General features: G+C 43.6%; 1 protein-coding gene across 1 annotated transcript in view; it reads right to left on the bottom strand.

Annotated features, from left to right (window-relative positions):
- Positions 1-7,679: 7,679 nt before the first annotated feature.
- Positions 7,680-11,130, bottom strand: part of LOC112070221 (adenylate cyclase type 1-like) — a gene marked incomplete at its 5' end in the record, with an annotated part of 65,648 nt that continues 62,197 nt past the window's right edge. The window contains 3 exon segments of the mRNA XM_070438879.1: positions 7,680-8,934; positions 9,090-9,214; positions 10,146-10,260. Of these exon segments, the coding sequence (XP_070294980.1) occupies positions 8,587-8,934; positions 9,090-9,214; positions 10,146-10,260 (588 nt within the window).

Raw genomic sequence — 11,130 nt, 5'->3', positions numbered from 1 at the left:
CTCTGGTTCCTCCAGAAATGTCCTGTACCTCGGGCCTAAAAGCCACTACACAACACAACACTAAACAATACATCAATTGCACCATAACGGTGACAAATGGTGCCCACAAACTGTTAGGGCCTACATAAAACTGTCCCAACAGCAGAGCTTTCTTTTCAGCACCATAGAGTGAATCCTTACCATTGCTACACCTGGCTATCTGGCATTGTCTGGCAGTGAAACAATTCAGTTTTTCAGCCTCATTTACTGCCTTTTAAAAAAACAAAGCTGACATGGCTGACTTGCTTAAACAAATGTGGTATCTACTGACAATTGAGATGTACAAACTATGGCATAAGGGGACGACGAGTGGATAAGAGGCAATCCGTAATTTTGATTAAGACAATAATAAGCGAGCTAGAACGGATGTTGTCAATACAACTATTTGTTCAGCACTTTTGAAATGTACAGCGACAGAATTTGAAATGTACAGTGCCAGAATTCAGAACATGGGCCATTCTTACATTATTCTCCCTGTACAGACAGTCAGAACCATAGGATAAATAAGGGGGGCATATAAGCAGATAATGAAAGCTCTTACAAAATTCGAAAACAGGCTACAGGCTACATTTGCACCACCAACAGCTAACAGCTTACTACACATCATCCACTTAGTATTACTTTCTTAGCTACCGTAAACATATCTTTCTGGCATATTACATAATTTATGCAGCAACATACAAAACATTTTTGGACTCACCTTGTTGTGCTGTGCTCACTTGAACAGGAAGGTGGCTCGAATTTTGTCATCAAACTTTGTCATCAAGTCTGTCATTCTCTGGAATTTCAGGTGTTTTCAAGACAACTGGGAACTCTGAAAAAAACAAGGTTGAATCATGATGTCAGTGATCTTCAGGTCGAAGCTCTAGAAAGAGGCCCAAGTTCCCGACTTAGAATTCAGAGTTGGATGACCGTTCAAATCTTATTTTCCCAGTCGGAGCCATTTTCTTCCGAGTTCCCAGTTATCTTGAACTCATTGAAATTTTCCAATTCTAAGTTTTAAGCTGTTTTGAATGCGGCAGAAGTCATACCACAACACAGAAAGAGACAGAGAGATGTTGTACTTGTTCAGCAATGTTTTTAGCTGGTCCTTGTTGCGCTTCATCTGCCCCCCTGCAGACTGCCAGAGAAGATGTAGCTGGCCATACAGGATCTTCCGCGGCAAGCAATCCTGAGACATTCTAATGACATGCCTATACGAGCACCTTTGGTGTTTGGTGACCATGGCCTCCATACTTTTTCAGTTGGTCTTAGCAAGTATTTCTGTATGGGGCACATGGCTGCACCAGGTGATTCGCAGGATGCGCTGCAGGCATCTTATGTGGAATTGCTCAAGATGCTTGTTGTGGCGACTGTAAGTGACCCAGGCTTCACAGCTGTAAAGAAGTGTGGTGATCCAGAAGGCTTGATAGATGGCGACTTTGATGTGTAGGTGGAGATCCCTGTTTTGGAAGACCCTGTGTCTGAGATTCCCGAAGGCAGCTGATGCTTGCTTGATCCTATTTGGAATTTCGAGGTTGATGTTGCAGTCCTCCGAGAGGATGCTGCCAAGGTATTTGAAGGACGGGACTATTGCCAGCGATTTGTGTTCAATGGTGAAGACAGGCATGGTGGGTGGAAGGCTGGATCTCCATTGGCAGACCACCACTGTCTTGGTGGTGTTGATAGACCCTAGCAGCCGCTACAGGGACAGACTGAAGGTCTTCCGGAGTGTGGGCCACAAGCACAGTCATCAGCATACTGCAGCTCAAGAGACCACACCGTCAAAACCTTGGTAGTTGCTTGGAGCCTTCTGACGTTGAATAGGTTTCCATCCAGCCTGAAGTCCACCGTAACCCCGCTGTGGCCTCAAGTGCCTTGTGGAGAAGATGGTTGACACATAGGAGGAAGATGTTAAAGAGTACCGGTGCCAGCACACACCCCTGCCTTACATTGATGCTTACTCCAAAGGGCACTGACTCCTGCCCTCCTATGGCCACCCGAGCCATCATCCCATCATGGAACTGCCAAAGGATGTTGAAAAATTGTCCGGACAGCCAAATGTGAGTAGAATGCCCCATAGTAGTTCCCTGTTCACAGTGTTAAAGGCCTTGGAGAGGTCGACAAAGGCCATGAAAAAGGTCCTGATGTTGTTCATGGCACTTCTCCTGGAGTTGCTGTGTCGACCATGCTGTGAATGTCATGTTGATCCTTCTCCTGTTCTACCTGAAGCCGCATTGTGACTCTGACAGCAGTTCCTCTTTGATGTTGTTCACCAGCCTGTGTAGCATCACCTTGGCTAGGACCTTGCCAGCAACAGCCAGAAGGGTAATCCCCTGGCTGTTGCCGCAGATGGACTTGTCACCCTTGTTCTTATAGATGGTGACAATGTTTGCATCCCGCCACAGTTAGGGGACAATCTCCCAGTTCCAAACCTCAGTGATGTACTGGTGGAGCGTTCTGGTGCAGATAGTAGCCCTGTGCGCTTTGTGCATATTGTCCAGTAGGCTGTGAGGGTGTCCGAGTTCTCATCGAACCAGTCCTGATGTTTCCTACCTCTGTAGCCAATGGAGTGGGCCGCTGCCTTTGTTAATTTTGTTTATTAAACAAAGCCCTGATATCATGTCAGGTCATGTAGCTATGACAACCAACTGCCATGTCACACACTATGTGCAACCCCCAGACAAAGCAGGGGTGAATGGGGATAAGCAGGCTAGGTAAAAGGACCTTAGCATCAGAAATCTGCTAATTCTGTTCAATTCCCACTGTTGAAGGGCAATACGAACAACACACACACACGCATACGCACACGCACACACATACACACAGAGCAAGTGCAACGTTCCCAATCTGTGCTGAATGTTTGGAAGCAGCATCTTCCTGTGGCAGGACATGAAACCATCCCTTCAACTCTTTGCTCACATAACACACACACACACACACATACACACACACACACATTATCCTTTTCCTTTTTTCCCAATGAGAGCGGAACCCTCTGGTGTGTGTATGCCAGGCAGAGTTTCCACCACCGTCACTACTACTGGAACACCTTGTTGGCACCACTCATAACTACGCAAGCTGCTGGCGCTGCCCCATATACAGGAAGTGTGTGTGTGTGAGAAAGAGGAGAGAAAGAGCAAGAGTGTACTGCATGTCTGTGTGAAAGATGGAAAGAGAGAAAGGCATTGTGTGTGTGGTGTGGTGTGTGTGTGTGTGTGTGTGTGGTGTGTGTGTGTGTGTGTGTGTGTGTGTGTGTGTGTGTGTGTGTGTGTGTGTGTGTGTGTGTGTGTGTGTGTGTGTGTGTGTGTGTGTGTGTGTGTGTGTGTGTGTGTGTGAAAGAGAGGGACTGAAAGAGCGAGAGTGTACTGCATGTCTGTGTGAAAGATGGAGAGAGAAAGGCAGTGTGTGTGTGTGTGTTTCACATTTTACTATCACAAGCACAAGTACAGTGAAATGCCTTTCTTGCAAACTCAAAACCCAACAACGCAATAATCAATATCAATTTATTACTAGAAAAAACACACAAGAAATAATAATTAGAAACATGAAATACACAATAAAGTAAGTAAGTAGGCATACTCTATACAGGAAATATACACCATATTTGCATGTGCAGGGATACTGGAGTGATGGAGGTAGATATGTACAGGGGTAAAGGGACTAGGCAACAGGATATAAGATTAAACATAGTAGCAGCAGCTTATATGTTTGTGGGTGTGTGTATAGAGTCAGTATAAATGAATGTGCATATTATGTGTGAGTGAGAAAATGATGGAGTGTTTGTGTGAGTGTTGGAGTGACAGTGTGTGTGAGTGTGTAGTGCCCTGTGAGTGTGCATAGAGAGCTATTAGCTATTGTTAGCTATTTATCAGTCGTATTGCTTGGAAATAGAAGCTGTTCAAGAACCTGTTGGTGTCAGACTTGATACACCAGTACCTCTTGCCATGCGGCAGCAGAGAAAATATTCTATGGCTTGGGTGGTTGGGATCTTTGACGAGTTTCAGGGCCTTCTTTTCACACCACCTGGTATAGAGTTCCTGGATGGCAGGGAGCTCGGCCCCAGTGATGTACTGGGCTGTCCGCACAACCCTCTCTAGCGCCATGAGATCAAGGGAGGTACTATTGCCATACCAAGCAGTGATGCAGCCAGTCAATATGCTCTCAATGGTACAGCTGTAGAACCTTTCAGGATATGGGGGCCCATGCCAAACTTTTTCAACTTCCTGAGTGTGTGTACTGTATGTGTGTGTGTGCATATAAAAGAGAGAGACAGAGAAAGAGAGAGCGAGAGAGAGCGAGAGAGAGCAAGCGAGAGAGCTCAAAAGAGCGCAAGAGAACGCGAGAGCGAGAGCGTGTCTGTGTGTGTTTTCTTTATCCCCATCTTCCCAGATCTTTTGGCCATTCTCCCCTTGAGAGGAATACATATTTTGGGGATCAGTGATGTCTGAGTGTCAATAGATTTCCTCTCTTCTCTGGACAAGATTCCTGTTATGTTGTCAGTTACTACCCCACATGATGTCCGTACACTGTTACGACACAACCAACCAACAACAACACAGAGAGAGACAGAGAGAGGCCGCACTATGACCAACAGCCTGACCCCATGTTGTGTTGTTGCCCCCCTCTCCTTACATCCCTCAAGTCTTCTCTTCTGCCGGGCCCAGTGTTATGTCATTTTATGCATTATTAGTTTAGTTACCTCTCCATAAGCAACTACTCTGGTTGCCTCACACACACACACACACACACACACACACACGCACAAGCACACGCACACGCACACATAGGAAAAACACAAAGGGTTGAGGAGATTGACGCAAGAGCTTACGTTGATTATTATTTAATAATACGTCAATATCATAGCAGTGTAAACACTTATAGTATAAAATAGTTTCTCCATAAGAAATGTACATTCACATAAAACATATCAACCAATACTGTTTTGTTAACAAAAGGAATATTGGACATTGGAAATATTTAACCATCATTCAGGTTAGTATGTCATGTCTCTCTACATACAATATACAGTGAGCAATACCTAAACATATCACAATATTTCAACCCGTATCATATATGAAAATATCGATATCTAGTTCACAGGAAATATAGAATATAGAACCCTTGTCCATCAATGTTACTGGTTGTCCAAAGCAGAGGTATATAAAAATCTTTTTTTCTCTCAGAGACTGATATGATGAAATGTAGAAAGATTGAATCTGATCTGAATCTGATAAAGAAGTATGAAGAGTTTGAGACTTTCTGGTTGATATGATATGCAGAATCACTTCCATGTTAATAAAATATGGTGATTGTTGATCGTGCTACAGCGTTCTAATAAAGTTTATCTCGAGTTACAAAAGCACTAGATCCCTTTAAATAAAATGACAAATGAAAACAGTAAAAACACAGTCAATGAAACCCCATAGCCACAGGTCTGTGTGCTACTGATGTAGACTGGATGGGAGCTTCCCAAATGCCACCCTATTCCATATATGGTGCACTACTTTTGGTCAAAAGTAGTGCACTATATACGGAATATAGTACCATTTGGGGCGCAGACGATATGTATGATATGTTTACGACAATATGTTGGCACATTGATACATCACCTAATCCATATCATCATGACCACAGAGGGTCACAGAGTATCCCCCCCCCCCCCCCCCTCCCCCAACTCCCGGCCTCCTACCATCCTGTAATGTCTCAGTTAGGTCCAACATGACTCACAAACTGGAGTCGATTTCAGACATTTGTTTAACTGCCGCAAACATCAAATTGAAGATCGTACGACCACACCACAGCACAACGCCCCCAAAAAAGTCACAGGTTGAAAAGCAGCAAATATTCAAGAGCACTGCTTTCCTTGGCTTAGTTTTCACATGCAAGAGGACTGTTGTGTATGTTGGTCTGTTGGTCTGTTTGTCTGTTTGTTTCGTTGTGTCTTTACCTCATACAGGTGAGATGCATAGCAGGCCCGGGAGGAGAGGCCTTCAGAGTAACTGGCTACGGTGGCCTGTAAGAGACATACAGTGCCATGATAGAAATAATTGGACTCTGCATGAAAAGGGGAGAGAATAAGAAGGATGGTTGCTCTTCAGTGAGAGAATTGTACTCCCCTTCCTGCTTCAAAACCACAGGTCTCAATAAAGTGTTGATAAAAATAGAAGTTAAACACCATGAACATGGTCTTTTTGTCATTGAAAATATCACTCAATAAACAAGCAGGCAAAAACGCAATTTTTAAACCACCAAAGAATTGTAACCTCACCACACTCAACACAAAAAAATAACTCTCTGTAACATGCTTTTCTTTTTTTTCACAGAAATACATACTTTTTTTTGTCACGGCAACGCATGCTCTTACAAGTTAACAGCACTATCCAATCAGGATGCTCTTGCAGATAACAGCACTATCCAATCAGGATGCTCTTGCAGATAACAGCACTATCCAATTAGGATGCTCTTGCAGTTAACATCACGATCTAATCGGGATGCTCTTACATTAAACAGCTATCCAATCAGGATGCTCTTACAATAAACAGCTATCCAATCAGGTTGCTCTTACAATGAATACACATCTATCCAATCGGGATGCGCTTACAATAAACATCTATCCAATCGGGATGCTCTTACAATAAACAGCTATCCAACCAGGATGCTCTAACAGCATTATTCAATCAGAGCTGAGCTACTGCGCCAGCTGACCTCACGGCAAAACGTAATCTAAGGACTTCTAGCAACAAATCAAGGAGCCAATAGTGATTCTCACTGGAAAACAGTTGGCAACACTGCTACTGCAAGCAGGACAGGGCAGGGGACATTCCGTTTCAGAAGAACACACGCTGTTTTATTGCTACACATTTACTGGAATGACGGAAGGAAGATTCTGGAAGTTAGAAGCATCATTTATCCACTTTCATATAAACACACAGAAAACTGGACTCCAATGCAGCGGAAGGTGTCATCATGCATCCAACAATACTGGTGACCAACCCTGAACTGATACAAGGCCCCATCTCTAAGATAATAGCTGTCATTCTTAAATTCAAAGCTTTGTACATTTAAAAAGCTGTAATAAAGACTACAACACTTTGCAATAGACAATGTGGTCTGGCAGTTTGTATTGGAGGAATATGGTCCAGAAAATGTAATATGGTCCAGTCTGTGACAGACATTCTTGGCAGAATTACATTTATATAGAAAAGGGAGGAAATCTACATTGATCTGAAAGGCGATACAATTATAACACGTTCACTAAACTCAGCCTGTAGAATGGTCCGTCGGTAAGGCAACAGCTCTGATATAAGATGCATAAGTAGAGTTGCAAAATTCTGGTAACTTTCCCCAAAATCCCAGGTTTCCAGAAATCCTGGTTGTAGGATTCCTGTAATTACAGTTTATCCATTCCTAATTCCAAGTATCTTCCAACCTGGATATCTGAATAACCTGTGAATGTTGGGAAAGTTACTGGAATTTTGCAACCCTAATCAGAGGGATAAAAGGGTCAACCTAAGGCGAGGTGAAGGAATGGTTAGGTAAGGTAAGGTAAGGTAGGGTAGGGTAAAGGAATGGTTAGGTAAGATAATGTAAGGTGAAGGAACGGTTAGGAAAGGTAAGGTAAAGGAATGGTTAGGTAAGGTAAGGTAAGATGAAGGAATGGTTAGGTAAGGTAAGATGAAGGAATGATTAGGTAAGGTAAGGTAAGATGAAGGAATGGTTAGGTTAGGTAAGGTAAAGGAATTGTTTGGTAAGGTAAGGTAAGGTAAAGGAATGGTTAGGTAAGGTAAAGTGAAGGAATGGTTAGGAAAGGTAAGGTAAGATGAAGGAATGGTTAGGTTAGGTAAGGGAAAATAATTGTTAGGTAAGGTAAGGTAAAGGAATGGTTAGGTAAGGTAAGGTAAGGTGAAGGAATGTTTAGGTTAGGTAAGGTGAAGGAATTATTAGGTAAAGTAAGGTAAAGGAATGGTTAGGTTAGGTTAGGTTAAGGTAAGGTAAGGTAAAGAAATGGTTAGGTTAGATAAGGTGAAGGAAAGGTTAGGTAAGGTAAGACCAGGGAATGGTTACATAATGTGAAGGAATCTTTAGGTAAAGGAAGATGAAGGCAATGTCTTGCGAGTGAAGTTTGCATGGTACAGATTTAGGACCTTTGGCTAGTAGAAATTGTGGTCTACTAGCCCGGCTGGCCAGTGACCAAAATCCTTAAGTTCCATCTCCTCACAGAGAGAGAAAAGACTGGGTCCAGGACTATTTCTCTGTCCGTCTGCACCGTGGAACCACATTCTCTAGTGACAGTCCAGTAAAGTGGAACCACATTCTCTAGTGACAGTCCAGTAAAGTGGAACCACATTCTCTAGTGACAGTCCAGTAAAGTGGAACCACATTCTCTATTGACAGTCCAGTAAAGTGGAACCCGCTCCTTCTTCCTCTCTCTCTCATCCCTATTTCACTTTCACTTTCAGTGACTTTCTAACAGCTCTACTCTATCTCTCTCTTGATCTCCACTCTCTATCTGTCAAGGAAGATTCCTTGGTCACTATGGAGACAGTCTTCAAATCAGCCACTCACTCACACCTCCATCGCCGTGGGAACAGCCACAGAGGGCAGGTAGAGGATGGTGCTGTTTGTGGAGGTGGTTGCTGCAGTGGCTATGCCGGGGGTGGGGTTTCGCATCGTGGAATAGGTGGTCATGGTGGGGGCGGGGCTCAGTTTGGTGCAGATGCTGCTAATGGCTGAACGGTTGAACAGACTTGTCCGGGAGCGATCCAGGTTCCTGGGCTGATGCTGTGACCCCCTGCCGGGGATCCGCCCCTCCAGGAAGTAGGTAAGCATCTGTCCTTTGCCCTTGACGCTGACCTTGCCACGGCACACAAAGTCATATTGACCCTTGATGATGCGCTGCACATCTTCTGTCACCTGGGGGTAATGTAGGACACATGATAACAAACGACAGCTGAATGATCACCTGCATAGTGTGTGTGTGTGTGTGTGTGTGTGCATCTGTGTGCGTTATGTGTGCGTGATTGCGTGTGCGTGTGTCTGTACATTTGTGTGTGTTTGGGGTGCTGTACCTGTATCTTTCCCGGTAGTCCGGTGGTGTCCATCCTGCTGGCCACGTTGACTGTGTTCCCCCAGATATCATACTGAGGCCTCCGTGCTCCGATCACTCCTGCTACTACTGGACCCACGTTAATACCTACACACACACACACACACACACACACACACACGCACACACATGCACACACATGCACACACACTCACACAGTGAAAATACATACATAATACATATCAATGGTCCTCACTGTGGTTAACAAAATCTAACAAGCGCAAGTTTCTGCTGTCCACACATGCACACGCACACACTTGACCACACACACACACACACACACACACACACACACACACACACACACACACACACACACACACACACACCACACCACACACACACCAACCACACACACACACACACACACACACACACACAGAGTCTGCTGACAGAATGGAAGTGTGTACATCAGGCACTGCAGTGACTAACTAGCAGGTTCAGGTTCCAAACAAGATAACGAATACAATAGAACCCAGGTCTTTCATTACTAGTTACCACAGCCACAAAGTCATAATCACGGTTAAACCCTGCCTATTTCCACAATGTATCTTCTTAAATCTGATTTAAAACCTAACCCTAACCGTAACCCTAACCTTAACCACACTGCTAAACTTATACCTAACCCTAACCTTAAATATATTTATATGTATTATATTTTAGATATATTAATGTATATATGTACGTATATATGTATATTCATTTTTACGATAAAGGCTTTGTGGCTGTGGTAACGAGTGACAACCCCGCAGGTGTCCCTGTGACACGCTTCCTGTCACAAGGCTCTTGATGGTGCTGACGGACAGCTAGTTAGTGTCAAAGGTCACAGCTTTACGCATTGACTCTCACAACAATCTGTGTGGTCCTGTGTGTGTCTGTCTGTGTGTGTTTATTTGTGTGTGTGTGTGTGTGTGGGGGGGGGGGGGGGGGGGGGGTGCGTGCGTGTTTGTGTGCCTGCTCGTCTGTGTGCATGTGTACATGCATGCATTCGTGTTCGTGTGTGTGTGTTTTCACTCACCCACTCTCAAGACAAAGTCGTTGTACGACTGGTAGTTGATGGCATCCAGTACATCATACATCTCAACAGCAAAATCTGCCACTGTGCATAAGTGTGAGGAGGTGGACTTCTTAGCCTTGGAATCACAAGACAAGAGGAGAGAATTAAGTACAAAATGGAACTCACTCATTTCCTCCCCAGGTCACAAAAGCTGCACATTCTTATACAAGCTATGAAGGAAGTTATCTAATGCAGCTCATACCATAAGGATTTAAAATATTGCCGGCTCACAAACTGTGAAGTTTGCATAAAGTTTGGATTTAAGTCTCAAAATGACTGCTTTGTTTGTCCACCTTCGAGGATTTAATGTAAAGCCAGAAGAGTGTTTTATAAAAGGCAGACATGCTTACACCACAGTAACATTTAATCCAATTTATCTCTCTTCTCTCTACTCTTCTCTCTCTTCTCATCTCTCTCTCTCTCTTCTCTCGGTCTCTCGTCTTCTCTCGTCTCTCAATCGTCTCTACTCGCTCTCCCTCTCGCTCTCTCTCTCTTCTCTCTCTCTCTCTCTCTCTCTCTTCTCTCTCTCTCTCTCTCTCTCTCTCTCTCTCTCTCTCTCTTCTCTTCTTCTCTCTCTCTCTTATCTCCTCTCGCTCTCTCGTCTCTCCTCTCTCTCGCTCTCTGCTTCTCTCGGCTCTCTTCTGTCTTTCTCTCTCTTCTTCCTGATTCAAATTCAAGCTGCTTTATTGGCATGAAAATACATTGTGTCAATATTGCACAAAGCAACAATGTATGAAATACATTGTAATAAAATTATAAACAATGACAAATAATAATTACTAGATTGGCAGTAAATATAATATTAAAAATTAATATAAAAATAGTAACAATAAAATGGTAACAGTCAATAGTAGAATGTAATGTAATAAATATAAAAATGGAAAATTAAACTTTACTATCACTTATCAACTGAAATAACGGTGTCCCTTCCTTCCACTCCCTCCGG

Source organism: Salvelinus sp. IW2-2015, unplaced genomic scaffold (assembly GCF_002910315.2).
Source record: "Salvelinus sp. IW2-2015 unplaced genomic scaffold, ASM291031v2 Un_scaffold1262, whole genome shotgun sequence".
Taxonomy (NCBI): domain Eukaryota; kingdom Metazoa; phylum Chordata; class Actinopteri; order Salmoniformes; family Salmonidae; genus Salvelinus; species Salvelinus sp. IW2-2015.
The sequence above is the reverse complement of the archived record's forward strand: the minus strand, read 5'-3'. Positions and strand labels throughout refer to the sequence as shown.